The following is a 20945-nucleotide window of genomic DNA, read 5'->3' on the forward strand; positions in this document are numbered from 1 at the left end:
AATCAAAAATGTACTGAACGTTATGAAAAAACTCCAGGTGATTTGACAACTCTATTATTTAAATAGGAAAAATTGTAGGTAGTTTTTGGCAAAATAAATGATGTTTTAGTTCGTCCTTGGCTTTAATTTCATTGACATTTTACTGGAGTTTTTGGAATGTTATCCTTTTTTGTCTTTTAAAGGTTAAGTTTCAGCTGCAGATAAAATCTGCACTGCAGATTTATAGTTCTCAAAAGTCTGGGAATGGGTTAAAAATCCGCAAAATGCAGATAAATCTATTGGCAACACTGCTCAAATGACATTTGCACAGGTTGCTTTGAATTTTCCTTAAGGGTTCATGTTTTTTTAGTTTCGTGATTTTTTTTTCAAGTTTCTTAAATCCAACCAACTTTATGTGTGAGCAAGAAAGTTCGTGGTTTGAAAAATGTTTCTTTTATCAGTGTTTTTCTTATAAACGTGTTTCTTATAAACACATAATTCAACATTAAAATATATGGTAAGGTACACGGTGCTTTTGTTCGAGTTTCTTTTAAGCGAGTTTTTCTTATAAGCGTGTTTCTTATAAGCGATAAATACTGTATCAGGGAAATGATGTGAAGAATGTAGTTGTTATGCAAATGGTTTTTTATCTTGATATCATCAAAGCTGATATATGACAGTATTTTAGCAAATGTCATGAAATAAAGAACTATTAGCACCAGGTTGATAGAAATAATGCATTATTTCGATGAAGAATTATGAACATTTCTTGAAAATGAAAGCATAGAAGACTGAGAGAATCGCAATTATTTGGATTAACAATACAATCCTCTAATAGTTTTTCACATTTCTTTATTCTTAGTAAACTTTTTTTCGGTTTTTAACTAAAATTATTCAAGTTATTTTTTTCTATTTTTTTGTCGCTACTCATAAGGTTGCCAATGGTCGCAGTTGACATATAGAACTTGACTCCATCGGTTTTACTAATCTATAGAGTATTTCCTATAAAGTTAATAATAGTTTTTGAGGTAGATTTTGTAGTAAATTTATGAAAATTGACTTCTTCGAACTCATGCTTGTTTCAGAAATTTTTTTTGTCGATACATTTTTCATAGTAAATAATTTCAGTAATTTTTTTTCATGTGCAGAAAAATGTGTCTAAGTTTAATATACAGCTTTTAACTGGTGTCAAAAGTATGATTTATTGTGCATAAACTGCGCTGAAATGGAACGTTGGAAACATAATTTCGAACACTTTGTTAGTGTACGGTACGAAAAAGAGCTAAATCTTCAATTGATTTGACAGTGGTAGTGTGATAGAATTTTTCTGACTTCGGATTCGAGCTCAGCGCACAAAAAAAACATTAGAAAAATATTCTTTGATTTCTATGAAAAAAAAAACTTGTTGACTAGTGAAATCGAACATAACTGAAAAAATTGAATGCCTTGTTCCATTTCACTAGTCAAAAAGTATGTTTTTCTAATGGGTTTTTGTGCACTGAGCTCTAATCCGAAGTCAGAAAAATTCTATCACATCACGTTTTTGAGATATTTAAATGCGAACACATAACAAAAAAAGTGTTTTGGACATTCAAAATTAAATATCTCAAAGACTTTGCACGTTAGAGCTATTTTAATGTTATATTCAAATTAAGAAGGTCAAAGGCCATTAGAAAAATTTAATTTGTTTTTTTATGGAAAGTTATTTCTCACCAATATTACTGTTATTTACGGAAAAAGCGATTTTAAAAATTGTTTTTTCAATTTTTCTCAATATTTTATACAACAAAAGTATAATTTTTCCACACAATCTTAAATAAAAGGTTAATCTGCACTTCAAACTTTCCAAAAAAAAAAAAAAAAAAAAATTTTCGGTAGCTTTTTTGATTGAAAAATAGGCTATTTTTTCAAATTAAATTCGTCAAAAATCCAAAAATTAACTTTTTGCTCAAAAAACATTCAAAATAAATAATAGAAAACATAACAAAATAATTTTAAAACCAAGTTTTGTTAAAATCCAACCATTTTTGTAAAAGATAAAAATCAAAAAATCGTTATATTGCATTTTTTTCAATATTTTTGAGGTAATAAAAAAAATGCATTAGCCTTTTTTCGATATGAGGTCTGCTTTTGGCAGAAATCGTAAAAAACAAGATTTTTGACACCCACCCCACTTTTTCGCCCACTCATCCTCTTTTCCCCAATTTTACTAATTCTCAGGTTCGAATGAACCCCTCCAAAGAGTTTTGTATCAGACAGGGACATTTCACTTCTGAATTTCCTCCAAATAAGGAAGTAGAACACCCATATTTACTAAAAACACAAAATTAAATTAATTATGAATGACTATTTTTGCAAATAATATTTCCAAGAATTGATTGCATGTCATCTATAAAAAAAACTCACACAAATCTGACACCCTCCGATATTCAACGAATTAATTTTAACTCACACTGTAGTTTAAGCTTTCCCTTCACAAAAGACTCACCTAATAACACGTTTACACAAAGAATTATTTCCTTTTTCAGTGTTATATTCCCCTGCTTTTGTATAAAGAACTGCACCCTGTGTTGTAAATTAAAAATTGATTAACCTGCCAACATTGGGATAAGATTTCTCGAAAAAAAATGTATGCCCCAACCAGATAGTAAACAACAAGGAGTCAAGAAAAGCTACAAAAATCCTCAGTTTCGACAGCGAACAAATTATCAGAATGACACGAAACCCTAATTCGATAGAGACCCTTCCTCCTTGAAAAAACACCATCTACAAAGGTATTTTTGTGGTCATTTTTATTTTTCGCCGTACGTCGTCGTGTCGGTCGTTTGCCACCCAATATGGTTCGCTGACATTAAGCCAACTTAGAGCTGTCATTTTTGGGGTGCAACACAATTTTGTTGTTCGCAGTCAAGTCGGTCATTTTTGATAACTACTTTATTACACTGGAGGAGGGAGTGAGTGGAGTAGAGAGTTGTACAGCCGAGCCCTGATTCCGGGTACCGCAGCGGTGTGGTTGTAATCTATCCCAACTAACATAAGATGGTCAGTGAAGATAAGTGAGGCCAGTTTGTTTGTAAAGCGTTTCAGTGGCAGGACACAGATAACCGTTCGCAGTCATAATATTCGAAAGGAAAGTGGCGTGAAAGTGATGTGATGAAGTCACGAAATGTATACAGTACACAACCAAAACATCAAGGATGGCCTAAAAGCCTTATCTAAGGAATATGATGGGTCTTCGCTGTAGACAGTGGTCTGGTGTAGGTATTTGCCTGCATTCGATATTTATTGGGCGGTGTTGTCGAGTTGACAACTTTCATTTTGTTAACATGCTAATTAATGAACCGTGTTTTAGTGTAAAGCAAAAGACGGATGTGGGGTTCTCTTATATGATGGATAGGATATTGGGGGGAACCTGTAACAAGTGTTACAAACCTTTATTAGAAACTTATGTAAGGTGCGGAAAATATGGGCTAATGATTGCAGTCCGTGTTATGGCTTTATTAACAGTGACATATTAATTTGTTGATTTCCGCAACCATATCAAGGGTGGACACTGGATAGAGTGGACATTTTGTGGGGATGGTGGATTTATGATTGAATGATTTAATTTGTCTAACAGCACAGAAAAGTTTGAGTAGTGTTGGTTTCAAGGACATTGTTTTTAAATTTTCAGCATGAAAGGACGTTTTAGTTGCCATTATAATTGAATTGCTAGAAAATTGAAAATTAGTTAAATAAAAAATAAAATAAAATGAGATAAAATAAAATAAAATAAAATAAAATAAAATAAAATAAAATAAAATAAAATAAAATAAAATAAAATAAAATAAAATAAAATAAAATAAAATAAAATAAAATAAAATAAAATAAAATAAAATAAAATAAAATAAAATAAAATAAGAGCCTTCAGTCCATGTGCTGGACATTAACAATTTTTACAAAATCTTTATTAAATTTTTCAAAGATGTCCTGCAGCTAAAATAAATCAATGCAACACCTAAGTGAATCTAAAAATTGTAAAGGGGTCGATTAGTACTATAGTGACTTTAATAAATCGTCAATCACTAATTTTACAACCGAACAAGGTGCTATTTTTGTTTAGCTTCTACATATATGCAATTTTTTTGAGAACAGAACCTAAATTTAATTAAAATCTGTATTCATAAGCAGTATGAACAAAATCGAGCTTTTAAACATTTTTCTTGATTTTTCAGTGTTTCTGGAGTTTTTCCTTTCATTTCTTTTCTTTTAACAGCGGATAAATAGTTTATTTAATTGAATGACGAATTATTTTCTGAAATTTTTCTCCTTTATTTATCAAATGAAGGACTACAAAATAAAGTAGCTAGATGTCATTATAATCAAAAGCATATAATTAAATAAAAAGTGGCTCTTATTCATACTTGGTAAAGAATTTCTAAATAATTAGCTTCTGTTACCAATTATACAATTAAATGTTAAAACCCTAGTAAAAATATTAACCAAATTAAATTTTTGGCCAAATTGGGTAATGGAATATCTAACATTTAGTTAATTTGGTATTATTTTAGTAATCTTTGTCAAATCATAGCTAGCTTTATGGTGAACATTTTAGTCTCGAAATGGAAAAGAAAATCACATTTAGTGTTATAGTTTTCATTGCAATAATTGAAAATTTAGCAACTGGAGCAAAATTGAACTCATCGTTTTTTACTTTTGTCAAAAGCATTAACGAAATCGATCATTTTGAAACTATATTTCTTTACAAAAAATCAGGAGATCCAGGTTTCGATGACGAATTTTTAAGCGAACTAGAAGCTTCATTTGGTATACCAGTTATTCTTTCAACCGAAAATTCTTCGTTTTACTTGAAAGGAGAATTCAATGAAAACCTTCTTGTCATTGCTCAATTTGATTCAAGTAATTTACTTCTTCAACAACGATTTTTAGAACATCTACAACACCTTCGAAACTGTAAGACGATTTTTTTGCTGAAGAATTCATCAAAAAATGAATTGGAACTCAAGACTGTTTTCAATTTCTGCTGGAAGAGTAAAATGGTTAACGTTATAGCAGTTTTTCAAGATTTCTCGAATTCTTCAACATACTACAGTTATAGTAATTTTGGAATTTTTCAAATTGAAGAATACACCTGGAGCAAGAAAGATTCGATTATTTTTCAAGATCGAATGCGAGACCTTCACCAGTTTGGATTGCCCATTTTCTTAGGTGGCCCAGAACCAGGAGTCATCATCTCAAAAAATTCTAATGGTGATACAATAATTGGTGGCTATGTTGGGAATATATTCAAGACCTTCGCCAAGAGACACAATGCCAAATTGAATACTTCAAATATAAAGATTTCAATTCCATCAACCGAAATTCATAAACTTATTTTAAATGAAACGATTGAGATGTCGTGTACTGGTCCATTTCTTTTAAAATTTCCAATACATTGGCACTCATATCCTTATGCAGCAATGGATTGGTGTGTAATGTTACCCATGGAGCCAAATATACCAATTTCTAAAGTGTTTGATATGGTTTTCCATTCGGATACTTTTGTTTGGACAATTGTGATAATTATATTGCTATCGATATTATTTGGAATAGCTGCTAAAATGTCATTAAAAAATCGGTCTTTGTTCAGAATTGATTTCTTCTTTAACATTGATTTTTTTCGTGGAATACTTGGACAGCCATTTTCTGAAGCACCAAATCCTACTTGCAGTACAAAAATCATTTACTCGTTGATATTTCTGCTAGGAATCATGATAGCAACCTCATATAAGGGATTTCTTCAGTCATTAATGACCCATCCTCCTAAACTCCACACGATCAAATCATTCGATGATCTTCAACTCTATGGCTTAAAAATCTACACATTTAAAACTGATCTCGATGAATTACTATACAAACTTCGACCAAAACTCATACACACATATCCACATCTATTTCACGGCGAAATGAATGCTGCGACATTTAATAGACTTCGAAATTCCTTACGCACTAAACACGCATTTACGGTAAATAATTTTAGATGGAAAATTTATAAAAATCAACAAAATTTCATGGGTCAACAGCTGTTTCGTTGGTCAGAAGAATTGTGCATTTTGAAAAATAGTTTAGCGGGAATTTCAATAAATGAAAATTCAATTTATAAGAAAATTTTAAGTTTTCATATTTTGGAAATACAATCAGCTGGATTGATTGATTTGTGGACAAATATGGCGTTTCATGAATTAGCTGCTCTGGGACGGATTGCTCTGTTGGATTTGGGATTTGGCAAGGAACAACAATCATTGAAAGTTGAAGATTTGAAATGGATTTGGATTGTAATGGGATTCGGATTGATGGTGGCTACTGTTTGCTTTGTTGGAGAAATTTGTATTTTTAAAGTGAAAAAGTGGAAGAAATATTTTTAGAAATTAAATAAATATTGTGAAGAATTGTTAAATGTCTTGTTTTGTGGGTTATTATGAAATAAATTGAAAAGTTTTTCTTTCAAACATTAAGAATGATAAAGCTCCTCAGTAGTTTTGAAGAATGATAAAGCTCCTCAGTAGTTTTGAAGATATGGTCATTTAATTGCAAATATATAGAAGATAGAACAGGTAAAATAGTGAAAAAAATCAGCAAATAAAAAAAAATGTTACCGTCATGAAATTTGACAGAAAGTTTGCCGAATATAGTGATAAAATAGTCTGTGGAATATAATTGTTATCACACATGTTTTTAAGGTATTTTTTTATGCTTAATCTAATGGCATCAAAATAAAGTCAATAAAATTGCTTTATAGACCAGGGTCGATAATTTTTGAAACCAAAAAAAATCATAGTAGAATGAAACCCATTGGAAAAGGAGGTGAATATGATGAAAATTAAAGGAAAAATAAATTACGGTCGAGCCGAGTTCGGGAAGTGGGTGGGTTGAGTTTTTAATGGTAAAAAATGGTATATCTTGATTTCCGGCAAAACTACAAATCCTATAGAAAAAAGTTGTATGGCAAAGTTGTGGGTAATAAAAAGATCTACAACTTTTGCATCAACAATTTTTTCACATAACCTCAAAATTTATGTGAAAATTTAAAAAAACCGAGTTTTTGGTTTTTTATTTTTATCTTTTTGAAAAACTAAAATTTTTCTTCGAAATTTGGTGAAAACTTACCTTATTATGTCCTAAATACACTGTAATTTATTTGATTTAAAATATTAATTTGTTTACCTTATTTTGACTTAATACCAAAAAAAAACCCTAATTTTCAATCGTAAATTCACGTGTCAAAATATCAGCTTTTTTCAAAAAGTCGGTGGGCATTTCGTTCGTTAAAATGTCTGTTTTCTGATGGTGTAAAAAAAAATTTACATTAGTATACTATAGAACATGTTCTTGTAAAATGCAAAAACTGAAAAAAGCTTGAATTCGAAAAATTTTTTTTATCATTGTTTACAATTTTGGCCTATTTGTTCAAATTTACACTTTAATTACTCAAAAAACGTAAGATTTATCAATGTTACATGAAATCTTACGTTTTTTAGTAATTAAAGTGTAAATTTGAATAAATAGGCCAAAATTGTAAACAATGATAAAAAATTTTTTTCGAATTCAGGCTTTTTTCATTTTTTCAATTTTACGAGAACATGTTCATAGTATACTAATGTAAATTTTTTTTACACCATCAGAAAATAGACATTTTAACGAACGAAATGCCAACCGACTTTTTGAAAAAAGCTGATATTTTGACACGTGAATTTTCGATTGAAAATTAGGGTGTTTTTTTGGTATTAAATCAAAATAAGGTAAACAAATTAATATTTTAAATCAAATAAATTACAGTGTATTTAGGACATAATAAGGTAAGTTTTCACCAAATTTCGAAGAAAAATTTTTGTTTTTCAAAAAGATAAAAATAAAAAACCAAAAACTCGGTTTTTTTAAATTTTCACATAAATTTTGAGGTTATGTGAAAAAATTGTTGATGCAAAAGTTGTAGATCTTTTTATTACCCACAACTTTGCCATACAACTTTTTTCTATAGGATTTGTAGTTTTGCCGGAAATCGAGATATACCATTTTTTACCATTAAAAACTCAACCCACCCACTTCCCGAACTCGGCTCGCCCGTAATTTATTTTTCCTTTAATTTTCATCATATTCACCTCCTTTTCCAATGGGTTTCATTCTACTATGATTTTTTTGTACTTTTTAATGTTTTTGAAGGCATCGGCACTGGTCTATTAAGAAAAGTTATTGCCGATTAAAAACAAGTGTGCTTGTTGTTTTACTTCAACATCTAAAAATAACCAAAAACATAGGCATGAAGTACCACAAAAACTGGAATACAAATTGTATCTTAAAATGAAAATTGATAAAAAAATGTTATTTATAACAGAAAAAGGACAAAGGGTGTTTTCTTCGGAAATACGGAAAATTCGCAATAAGTCCAATAAAATCAATGGTATAAAAGGTACCCCACGAACTTTTACGAATAAAATAAATCTAAAAATATTTTTCATGCGAAAGGTACGCTATTGAAATTCAGCAAATATGTTACTTTTGAGATTAGAAGCAGATTCAAAAGAGTGTTTTTTTTTTAGTGAAACAAAATTGATGGGTCACCCTAATGAAATTAGGTTAAAACGTTGCATTTGGGAAAAATTAAGTAAGTATAAAGAGTTTTCATAAAAAATTTTGGGTGAAAGGGTGCTTTTTTCGAAGTGAAGGTAAATTCAGTAATAAGTCCCAAAAAACCAATATTTCAACTAAAACCTCTGTTGCCTTTCCACCTTAGCTTAATTCACTGTGAAAAAGCATTGATGCAACTGGACATTCTTTTACACCTAATTATGGTTTTTGATCAAGGAAACTTCATTATTTAAACACCTTTTTCCATGTTCGGGAATCTAGGGGGTCTATCATATTACTCAAAAAATTCAATTTATTACTTGCAAAGTCATGTATTCTGGAATGTTAATGAAACGAGTTTCACTTTAAATCTTTAAAAGAAATCATTCACAGATACCTGCTCTCATCTTGTACATATCGTGTCGTATATCGTGTTGAGGGTGTTGTTTTTTTTTCTAATTAAATGCTCGTCTAATTAATTTATTTTTCCATACACTCACTTACATTATATACGAACGATATGGTTGTGTGTTAAAAGTAGCATAAAATTTATAAAGAAAAATCTGATATCCATCAGTTTTTTTTTTATCTTTTAGCTCATAGGGTATTGAAAATGTTGTTTATCTTTGAGATAATGATTAAAAGGACTCTCTTGTATGAGAAGGAAAAGTTCAAGTACCTGACATTCTCGTATTTTCAAAATTCATTAAAATTCTTTTTTGTCTTCTTTTATAAAAAAAAAAAAAAAATAAAATATAAAAAACATTGCTGCCCTAAAGGTGTGATTGAACCAAAAGATACTCTCTTTTAAAATACAAACATGTTGTATACGATGAGTAGGTTAGGGACCCATGTGTAGGTGGAAACTGGAAACCCTATTTTGTATATCCAACCCGTAGGGAATGAAGGATCATTTAAGATTCAATTAATTTCTGTTTACAAAATTTGACGCGTGAAGTCAAAGTAAAAAGGTTTCAAATATTATCTTACATTTTTTGTTTTGAAAGATGATAGTGTCATTAATTAATCAACATTTACAGAATGTAAGGAATTTAATTCACTAGCAAATGCGAAAGATGAAGGTTTAATAGGCAACAACATTAAGTGATTAATGAATAGAGTTTTCTTTATATTGCTTTCTAAAAAAAATTTCAAAAACATTCAATGTCGTGAAAATTTTTTTTTTTTTAGAGCCAATTTTTCAATCTTCTAATAAACAGTCAGTTAACTGTTCGACGAATAAAGTTATTAGGCTCATAAACAATCAGATAAAAACATTGAATTTTTCAATCAAGAATAATTTATTCTACAGAATAACAAAAAAAAATTGTCAAATTCAAAAATATTTAAAAATAAACGTCATTTTTATTCATGATTGTTTTTGTTTTCTTGTTTTCCACTGTATTTTTTTCAAAATTCTTTCAAAACAGCTTTGACAACTGACACAATATTTTTGTTGAGATTATTCCTTAGAATAATTTTTATTCGTCTCTGAAAGAAGCAGATAGTTTTATTCTTAGGAATAAGCTATATCTGCTTGTTGAAAAATTGATTTTTTCTCTATCCTTAAGAATAAGTACTAACTGACTGTTTAACTGACTATTGAAAAATTGGCCCTTAATCAAAAATTTTTCTGATTTTTCTGAAAATTAGCAGTTTATCAGAAAATCGGATTTGAAAAAAGCGGTTCTATGGCAGGTACCGTTAATAATGATTTTCAAAAAAACATTTTTTCATCAAAATCGTTGGAGCCGTTTTCGAGAAAATTTAACTTTTCCGAAATAATAAAAATATGGCAGGTACCGTTACTTTTGGTCCAACAAAATTAATTCTAAAAACCCCTCTGGAGAGTCGCCAAAAAATGCTATATACCGAGTTTGAAGTCAATCGGTCCATCCGTTTATGCTCATACAGACAGACAGACAAACAGACGGACTTCCGGGACGAATAACTTATTAAGTAGAACCTATGTATATAGCAAGTAAAAATATTTCCGGAAGAACGCAAAATGAAAAGGTTAATCTTTTTTAAATTTTTTTTAAATGTGTTTAGACATTTTCATTTAAAAATTCTTCTGGAACTCCAGAATTTTTAGTGTTTTCCCAGAACTATTGCAAAGCCTTCAGAACTCTTTGAAAAAAAACTAACTGATAATGGATAAATTACAGCTTTTTTTATTAAATTGTTTGAGAATTAAATGCTTAATTTAAGCACTATAAAACCCAATCCCTCATAAATGAATTCTAGATGAAAAGTTAAACATTCCCTAGAATTAAACACATCCATTAGGGCACGAAATAGAAACTGTAATGTCATAGATATGCCGAAGAAGCCTGATAAAAATATTTTACCTTTTAATGTATCCCTTACTCAATTATTAATTTTATAGAAAACACTATGTTGTTTGGAAAAATTAATGGAGTCAAGCACTAAAGTTATATAAAATATTGTATGACAGTAAAAACAATCTCAAACAAATTATCAGTCATGAATTTTTCTGCCGTTGCAGTGATTGCTGATAATTTTTTCACAACTGAAGCTTAACTTAACTTTTTTCTCTGATTACTCAACAGTTTCAGTTTTAAATAGCTACTTGGTGAACACCTTTTTGATAACTTCATTCTTCATATTATTTTATTATAATTCTTGTCACTTGAACAGAATAGAATTGTAGCCTTATTTTCACCATCATTTCTGTATAACTTAAAATAGAGTGCCTATAACTCTAGACGAAATAATTGTTAAAGATTTCTGTTGATAGGGAATAAATAATTCTAATTAAGTTAAGTGCAACAAATTAAAACACAACTGAAGCGTACGCGTACAGCCCACAAAAATTTCAATTAATCTTTCTACAAAACACCTTAATTGACTGAAATAAATTGGTAGTCATGAATTTTCCTGCGACAAGTATTGCTGCTTTTGTTGCAGTGTTAACAACTGAATTTTTTGAAACAGAAGCCACATTTAACTCAAAGTTTTTGAAATTTATTAAAAATGTTAACAAAGTCGAGCGATTTGAAAGTGTTTTTCTCTTGAAATCAAGCAAGGAGCCTTATTTTAATGACCAATTTTTGCGGGACCTTACAACTTCACTTGATGGTATTCCAGTGATTTTGTCAACTGAGGTTTCATCATTTTACTTGAAGGGTGAATTCAATGAAAACATTCTTACCATTGTTCAATATGATTCAAGTGATTTATTACTTCAGAGACTTTCGGAATATCTTCAACATCTTCGATTTTGTAAAACGGTTTTTGTGCTGAAGGATTCTTCAAGAAATTTTTCGGAACTTGAGAGAGTTTTCAATTTCTGCTGGGAGAATAGAATGGTTAATGTTGTAGCAGTGTTTCAGGATTTCGAGACTTCCTTGACTTATTTCAGCTACAGCAATTTCGGTGATTTTAAGATTGAAGAATTTATCTGGAATGAGAAGGAATCATTAGTTTTTCCAGATCGAATGAATGACCTAAAAGGCTCTACATTGCCAGTTCTGTTTGGAGGAGTGGAGCCAGCAGTTATAGTACCTAATTACGTCAATGGTGTGACGAGAATTGGTGGTTATGTGGGACATCTTTTTCATACTTTTGCTGACAAACACAATGCTTCACTGAATTCTTCGAATGTAAATACCACAGCTTCAGAATACGATATCCATGATCTTGTTTTAAATGGAAAAGTTGAGATGTCAGGTGCTGGTTTGATACTCATACATAACTCAAGTGAATGGTACTCATATCCATACACTTTGCTAGATTGGGGAGTCATGGTACCTGTGGAACCTAGTATTCCCATTTACAAGGTGTTTGCATATGTTTTTCATTGGAAATCATTTATTTTAACCATCGTGATGTTTATGTTGCTTTCTATTTTGCTTGAAATAGCTGCCAAATTCTCAGCATCACATCATCATTTTTTCGTTCGTAATTTCTTCAACATTGATTGGTTTCGTGGAATACTTGGACAATCCTATTTCAAATCCCCAAATGCTTCATTCACTTCAAAAATCATCTATTTGCTGAACTTTTTACTTGGAATAATGATAGTAACTTCATACGATGCATTTCTTCAGTCATTCATGACCCATCCGCCAAGGGAAAAGATTATAAAATCCTTTGATGATCTTCAAGCATCCGGGTTAAAAATATATGCCTTGCAAACCGATATCGATGGATTGTTGAAATTAAAATTGAAAAAATATTCAAAATTATTTGAAGGTGAAACTAATTTTAAGATTTTTTCAAAATTTCGTGACTCTTTACAAAGCAAGTATGCCTATGCTGTTAATGAACACGAATGGGAAATTTTTAAAAATCAACAACATTTTGTAAGTCAAAAGTTGCTATTTCGTTGGTGTAAAGAATTGTGTTTATTAGAGAATATGATGTCATCAATTTCTATCAATGAAAATTCGATTTATAAGAAAATTTTAAATTTTCATATTTTGGTAACACAATCAAGTGGATTGATGGATTTTTGGATAAGGAGGACTTTCTATGAATTAATTGAACTTGGAAGAATTAAAATATTTCGTTTTGAGATTGGTTCAAAATTTCAGCCATTGAGAGTTGAAGATTTGAAATGGATTTGGATATTTATGGGATTGGTGATGATGGTTGCTAGTTTGTGCTTTGTTGGAGAAATTTATGTTTTTAAGAAAAAAAAAGTAAAATAATGGATAAATTAGTAAATATCAATTACTGATAAATTGGTTATGGTGAACTATGTATTAATTATAAATTTACTTTAGAATAAGAGTTTAATAATAAATTGTTACCTATTTATTGAAAATAAATAAATTATTTTTAATTTTTTTGTATGTTATGAAATGGCAAGTGTTAATAATTTATATTTATCAACAAAACGTCTCATAACATGAAAATTATAAATACATTCTAAAACATTGAGGAATAGATTAGGGATTGGACAATTAATTTCCCGGCCTGTCCAGCCAGCTCGATCCCCAGCTAGCTGTCCCCAATTGAGCACATGATATTAGTTGAGCATGTTCTTCACTTGAGAGCGGTATTGAAGATGAAAACTCTGAGGAAGGGGCGTCAACTATTTCAAAATAACATTTGTCCATTATAATGTTCTGACCAGATAAACAGTGTTGAGCCTTTCTTTTTTTTGCTACAAGAACGAAAATATACTTTTTTAGAGGTTTTTCATGTGCTAAACTTGAATTTGAAGTCAGAAAAATTTGATTGACCTCCGTTTTTGAAATATTACCGTTATAAAATGGTAAAAAAAAAACTTCATTTTGGCTGTTTTCGAGGTTCTGTTTTTATGTGTAGTAATTTATTATAAACACATTTATAACGGTGATTATAAAAACAGATATTCTTCTTTCAAAAACAACCGTTATAAAAACCATTTTTTGCATTTTATAACGGTAATATTTCAAGAACAATGGCTAATAGAATTTTTCTGATTGCGGATTGCAGCATTAAAAAGTCGACAAAAAGAAACATTTGAGGAACACGTAAGACTGGTCATAAAGTGCATTGTGAAATATATATATATTCTTCGATTACATGTCTGAGCGTGTAAGAGTGCGCACCATGATGATGTATAAAAGTGCGCGGGTTATAAGAGCAGTAAATGCTATCCAAGGCTTCAAAATAACTAGCATTTGTCCATATACCAGCAAACAGCAGCTAGAAAAAGCAATTCCAACCAAAAAGAAACCAAATAAAAGTTTTACAAAAAACAAGCGAATGAGAGTAACTAGGAAATATTGAAATTTTCTCGGAACCATTAATCGAAGACTAAATTGATTGTTCATCATGCAAGGAGTGATGGGTAGAAAAATACTCAGTTTATTTAAAGATAGGCAATTTTATTTGCGACTTTTGTGCGAACTTACACCTGTGCGCAGCTGCGCACTCTTACAAACTAAGCCGCGCACTCTTACACAATAGGATGTATAAGAGTGCGCAAATTTCCTAATGTGGTATTTTGTTGATAACTTTTGAATTAATACCTTTTTGTTACCAGTTTTAAGTTTTTTTCGTTGCTTTGATTATAAACTAAAAACTATACAGGGTGTCCCAAAAGTAATGGATCAAACGAAACATGCAGATAGGCCAACTTTAGGGCTCTCAGAATTTGGTAACTTGTTCATCCCAAATCCTTACGGTTTTCGATTTAATGCAGTTTTTGTGAAATTTCGAAAAATCCCGACTTTGCAACAGTTTTTTGCTTCCTCCGCTCATAATTGATTTTTGTTTTTTACAATTCTTTCACTAAAACAATGTCTAATAATGAGAATTAAGTAATAAATCAAAAAAAATTTAATTCATACGCCATTTTGCTGCAAATTAATTAACAGTTCCATGTTTTATAAAAACTCAATTTCTTACTTTTATTTCAGAACAACACCCTGAAAAAAATTTGTATGGTGTGACACTGGTTTAATATTTTGAAAACTTGCCGCGTTATTGCAGTTTTCAAAAATGTATTAAAGTTTCCAAAGTTAAGACTAGGACGAAAGATATTACAATTTGAATGCAAAAAATCAGGGCTTTTAAGATCAAAATAACAAACAAAAATCGAGCCTTTTATTCAAAAAGAAATAAACAAACAACAGTCGAGAAAATTTGTGTATTTTTCTTTGTTATTTTTCTCTGAAAAGCCCTGTTTTTTTGCATTCAAATTGTAATATCTTTCGTCCTAATCTTAACTTTGGAAACTTTAATACATTTTTGAAAACTGCAATAACGCGGCAAGTTTTCAAAATATTAAACCAGTGTCACACCATACAAATTTTTTTCAGGGTGTTGTTCTGAAATAAAAGTAAGAAATTGAGTTTTTATAAAACATGGAACTGTTAATTAATTTGCAGCAAAATGGCGTATGAATTAAATTTTTTTTTGATTAATTACTTAATTCTCATTATTAGACATTGTTTTAGTGAAAGAATTGTAAAAAACAAAAATCAATTATGAGCGGAGGACGCAAAAAACTGTCGCAAAGTCGGGATTTTTCGAAATTTCACAAAAACTGCATTAAATCGAAAACCGTAAGGATTTGGGATGAACAAGTTACCAAATTCTGAGAGCCCTAAAGTTGGCCTATCTGCATGTTTCGTTTGATCCATTACTTTTGGGACACCCTGTATATAAAAAAAGTATTTAAATTCTTTTTGTTATTGTTTTATTTGGTATTTTGTCTAAAATGCGCACTCTTATACCACCTTACCCTACTAAAATACTTGATAATTAAAAAAAAAAATCGTAAAAAAGACGATATAAAGAGGCATATGCTTAAAAAAAAGTAATTACTAGTAGTAAAAGGTTAATAGTAAATACTAGTACTACTAGTAGAAGCTGAAATAGTATTTACTACATTCGGTATACATAAACCTCAGTTTCTACTAGCTAGTATAAACTAGTAGTAAATACTGGATTCATCCAAGTAAATACTACTAGTTTATCTGAAAGTAATAGTATATACTAGATACCTACATAAATGATATTGCTTTTTTTTGTTCTGTATTTTTAACGTTCTATATCGCTCGGCTGGGGTGAGCAGTATCCCACCTCAACCTTAGCTACGAAAATTGTCTTTGTTGTTTGAAACTGACTTAGTTATAAAAGCATTAAAAATAAATTAAACCATTCGAAAAAAGCATTAATATGAATTGATAAAAAGGTTAATTTCCCCTACAATTAAAAGCTCATAAAGAATCATGAAAATTTACAGTATGTATGTATGTTGAAAAAGTGAACTTTTTGGTACTTGTAACAAGTCTTACTAACCTTAAAGAAGTCACCCTGTAGTTTGAAAAAAATAATGTTAATAATATCCGCGCTTGCGGATTTTCTTCAACACATTCGATTTTGTAAAATAATTTTTGTACTCAAAAATTCAAAGAGAAATGATTTGCAACTGAAGATTTCTGCTGGCGAAAGAGAATGGTCAATGTTGTAGCAGTTTTTCGCGATTTTGGTATTACTTCGGCTTATTATAGTTGTAACATTTTTGGTAACTTTAAAATTGAAGAATTCATTTGGAACAATAAAAATTCCGATGTTTTTCAAAATAAAATTCGTGATCTTCAAAGCTCTACACTCTTCTAGTTCTATTTTCAAAAGATGAGCCAGCATTGATAATTTCTGAAAATGTAAACTGTGATACGAGAATTGGGGGTTATGTCGTTAATATCTTCAAGACTTTTGCAAAAAGGCACAATGGAAGAATGAATACTTGGAATGTCAAAGATTCTTTAACCGAATACGATTTGCAAAATTTTGTTTTAAATGGAACAATTGAAATGTCAGGTGCCGGTATAATAGTTCAAGAAGATTTATTTGAATGGCATACGTTCCCATATATTTATTTCGATTGGGTTGTTATTCTGCCAGCAGAGCCAAATATTTCAATTTATAAAGTGTTTGCGTATGTTTTTCATTGGGAAACCTTTGTAATAATAGTCGTGATATTCATTGTCATATCTGTTTCACTTGAAGCTACTGCTTATTTCTAAGGATCACATCGTTTTTTTCTCTAATCGTGATGTTCTCTTCAATATTGATTATTTTCGTGGAATGTTAGGACAATCGTTCACTTAAACTCCAAGAACTTCTTTGACAACAAAAATTCTCTCTTCGCTGATATTTTTATTGGGAATCATAATTGTTACTTCATACGATGGTTTTCTTCAGTCATTCATGACCCAACCACCAACTGAAAAAGTAATAAGATCATTTAACGACCTACAAAAATATGATTTAAAAATTTTGGCCAAGCAAAAAGACATCGAAGAGGTACTATACAAACTCAGGCCAGCGTTCATGAAAAAGTATTCAAATATATTTCATAGATTTTTAAAATTTCAAAATTCTCTAGACACCAAATATGCCTTTCCAGTTAGTAAAATGACATGGCATATTTTAAAAAATCAACAAAATTTTCACGGCAAAAAAATTATTTCGTTGGTCTGAAGAATTGGTACTTTTGAAAAATATATTCGCATCTTTTACTATAAATGAGAATTCAATATATAAAAAAGCTTTAAACTTTCATATTTTGGAAACACAATCCACAGCGGGTTAATTTCTAGATAAGAAGGGGATTTTATGAAACAATTGAAGTTGTTAAAACTAAAAACTTAACTTTTGAATTTGATTCGAAGTTACAACAACTGAAAGTTGAAGATTTGAAGTGGGTTTGGATATTGTTGGGATTCGTATTGATGGTTGCAACTTTATGCTTTATTGGAGAAATTTGTGTATTTAAATGGAAAAATAGACGAAATAGCGGAATAGAATTAGGTATTATAAAATTTAAAAATTAATCCTTCGAAATTTTCTAAAAGAAATTAACTTTTTAAGTTAATGTAGAAATCAAATATTTATTGTTCAATAATAAATTTTTTTTTATATATGGTACCTACTATCTTTAATTTTACTTTTTTAATACAATTAATTTTGAAATTTTATTAGTGTTCTCTCTACATGGTACCACCTTAGCTGTCTCTGAAACAGTTGTAGAACATGTTTATAGTAGGTTTGTTCGATTTTCGGACTGGGGCACTGTGTTGAGCAAACTTTTAACGTTTAGACATCGTTTGATATTACTCAGTGCCCTTGGAGAAAAAAAAATCCAACTTTGAAAGAGTAGATTATCTTCATTATTCTTGTAAGATCAATTCACTTGAAGAAGAAATCTTTCTTTCATCAGAATGAGTTGGGCTGAGTTAAATCCAACCACCTTTTCCTGGCTAAGGAAATGGGTATTGTTGTTGTTATTGACTAACTGAACTGTGCAACCATTAAAATCAATTAAACCATTCAACTAAACTTCAAACATGGATTTAAATTAATGTTAAAATTCCCCTCGAATTAAAAACACATCAAGACTCTTGAAAACTGTACAGTATGTTGAAGAAGTGAACTTATAGGTTCTTGCAATGAAGTCTCAATCGAAGAGCTTAGTTACCATTAAAAAAGTCACCCTGTATTTGAAAAAAAAAAGTAATGAAATCAAACCCTACGTCATTAAAAAAAAATTCCGCAGTAGAGCATTAGTGACTTGAAACAGATTTTTAGTCATGAAGTTTCTCGCATCAAGTATTGTTGTTTTATTTGCTGCGCTTGCCAATGAAGTTTTGTCAAAAGAAGCTCGAAGTAACTCGAAATTCTTGAAATTTATTGAAAAAATCAACAAATTTGAGCGATTGGAAAGCGTATTTCTACTAAAATTATCCAAGGAACCATGTTTTGAAGACAAATTAATACAAGAAATTTCGCATTCGCTTAGTATTCCAGTTATTTTGGGCACTGAAGTGTCTTCATTTTACTTGAAGGGCAAATTTAATGAAAATCTTCTTACTATTGTTCAATATGATTTCAATGATTTTATTCTTCAGCTACTTGCGGAATTTCTTCAACACCTTCGATTTTGTAAAATAATTTTCGTGCTAAAAGCTTCAAAAAGAAATGATTTGGAACTGAAAAGTGTTTTCAATTTCTGTTGGCGAAACAAAATGGTCAATGTTGTAGCAGTTTTTGAAGATTTTGAGACTTCATCCACTTACTTCAGATATACAAATTTTGGAAATTTTGAAATTGAAGAATTCATTTGGAACAAGAAAGATTCGAATGTTTTTGGAGATCAATTACAGGACCTTCATGGCTCTACATTGCAAGTTCTACTTGGTGGAGAAGATCCAGGGGTGATAATTTCTGAAAATATCAACGGAGAAATGGTAATTGGTGGTTATGTTGGAAATATCTTCAAAGCTTTTGCAAAAAGGCACAATGCCAGATTGAACACTTCAAAAAGTTCTGTTGCAGAATCTTGTTTGCATAGTCTTGTCCTCAGTGAAACAGTTGATTTATCAAGTGCAGGTGGAGTAGTTATGAAAGGTTCATATGAACGGTATTCATACCCATATATTCAGTTCGGCTGGGGTGTGATGTTACCTGTGGAGCCTAACATTCCCATTTATAAAGTGTTTGCTTATGTTTTTCAGTGGAAAGCTTTGATAGTAACAATCGGTATACTTATATTGCTATCTGTTTCACTTGAGGCTTCTTCTTATTTCTTAGGGTCACATCGACTCTTCTCCATACGTGAATTCATTTTCAACATCGATTGTTTTCGTGGAATGCTAGGACAATCGTTTTCTGAAACACCAAGAGCTTCATTTACAGAAAAAATACTCTATTCATTAATCTTTTTGTTGGGAATCATGATAGTTACTTCGTACGATGCATTCCTTCAGTCCTTTATGACTGAGCCACCAAGGGAAAAAGTAATAAGATCTCTTGATGATCTACAACTATCTGATATAAAAATTTTTACTTATAAAAAAGACGCTGATTTATTGTACAATGTAAGGCCTAAATTTAAAAAATATTCACATTTGTTTCTTGGCCAAACTAGCTTGGAGAAATTTCATAAACTTCGAGATTCTTTCGATACAAAATATGCTTACACAGTTGATTCAATGAAATGGCAGGTATACGAAAATCATCAAAAATTTCTTGGAAAGAAACTTTTTCGTTGGTCTGAAGAATTGATACTTTTTGAGAATGCTTTGGCATCTGTTTGTATAAACGAAAATTCAATTTATAAAAAAGCCTTAAACTTTCATATTTTTCAAATGCAATCTAGCGGACTATTGGATTTCTGGATAAAGAAGGAATTTAATGAATTAGTTGAAATTGGAAAAATTAAAAACATAACATTTGGATATGATTCGGAGTTAAAACAGTTGAAAGTTGAAGATTTGAAATGGGTATGGATATTGATGGGATTAGCATTGATCGTTGCAACTTTATGCTTTCTTGGAGAAATTTTTGTATTCAAATGGAAAAATAGATGAATAAATGAATGGTCATGGTTGATTCAAGATATTAAATTTATTAGTAATACCAATTAACTATAAGTGTGATTTTTAAATAGATTAATTGTACTTTAATAAATAATTGATGTTGCTGTTGTTTGAAAAGAACAACCGTTTGTGTTTTTCATTTCGAATAATGGAAAATTTTACTATTTTATGGCTGCTTTGGTATGTAAAATGTTCGATTATGTGTGATGGATGTTTTGAGATGATTTTGGGAAACAAAAAAAGGCATGGTGTAATATCCAAAGATTCGAATCGTTTTTGGAACACGTTTTTACTTGCGATATATATAACAAGTTATGCATTCGTTAAAAAAAAGATAAAAATTTTCAATGACATTACGATGATAGAGAATGCCAAAAAAATGCATTTTTTGAAGACTCTCCAGAGTGGACCAAAAATAACGGTACCTGTCATATAAAAATTTCGGAAAAGTTTCATTTCTTGAAAACGGCTCCTACGATAAAGCATTTCTTGAAATTTGGAAAAGTATATGATATT

The 20945-nt window shown here is 30.1% G+C and overlaps 2 protein-coding genes across 3 annotated transcripts; both read left to right on the plus strand.

The window, feature by feature from the left end:
* Positions 1-11912: 11912 nt before the first annotated feature.
* LOC129918114 (uncharacterized) lies at positions 11913-13577 on the plus strand. Its single transcript, XM_055998463.1, has 2 exons — positions 11913-12760; positions 13499-13577. The coding sequence occupies exons 1-2, from the start codon at positions 11913-11915 to the stop codon at positions 13575-13577; spliced, it is 927 nt and encodes a 308-aa protein (XP_055854438.1).
* Positions 13578-18612: 5035 nt separating this feature from the next.
* On the plus strand, positions 18613-20577 carry LOC129919675 (uncharacterized). 2 transcript variants are annotated; one of them, XM_056000644.1, is made up of 2 exons: positions 18613-20141; positions 20210-20577. In XM_056000644.1, exons 1-2 carry the CDS (start codon positions 18642-18644, stop codon positions 20243-20245), a joined length of 1536 nt encoding a protein of 511 aa, XP_055856619.1. In that variant the 5' UTR covers positions 18613-18641; the 3' UTR covers positions 20246-20577. The 2 variants fall into 2 exon arrangements, with proteins under 2 accessions (XP_055856619.1, XP_055856620.1); XM_056000645.1 differs by having other exon boundaries at positions 18613-19298; positions 20210-20561.
* The last annotated feature ends 368 nt before the right edge of the window (positions 20578-20945 follow it).

This window comes from Episyrphus balteatus, chromosome 4, assembly GCF_945859705.1.
Source record: "Episyrphus balteatus chromosome 4, idEpiBalt1.1, whole genome shotgun sequence".
In the NCBI taxonomy this organism is placed as follows: Eukaryota; Metazoa; Arthropoda; class Insecta; order Diptera; family Syrphidae; genus Episyrphus; species Episyrphus balteatus.

What these genes read in the sequence shown, in the direction of transcription:
- LOC129918114 (XM_055998463.1), top strand. Translation starts at nt 11,913, where the DNA reads ATGGTTAATGTTGTAGCAGTGTTTCAGGATTTCGAGACTTCCTTGACT. An exon ending in CAAACCGATATCGATGGATT is followed by an intron (nt 12,761 to 13,498) that starts GTTGAAATTAAA and finishes ATTGAGGAATAG; the next exon opens with ATTAGGGATTGGACAATTAA.
- LOC129919675 (XM_056000644.1), top strand. Translation starts at nt 18,642, where the DNA reads ATGAAGTTTCTCGCATCAAGTATTGTTGTTTTATTTGCTGCGCTTGCC. An exon ending in TTGAGAATGCTTTGGCATCT is followed by an intron (nt 20,142 to 20,209) that starts GTTTGTATAAAC and finishes AATGCAATCTAG; the next exon opens with CGGACTATTGGATTTCTGGA.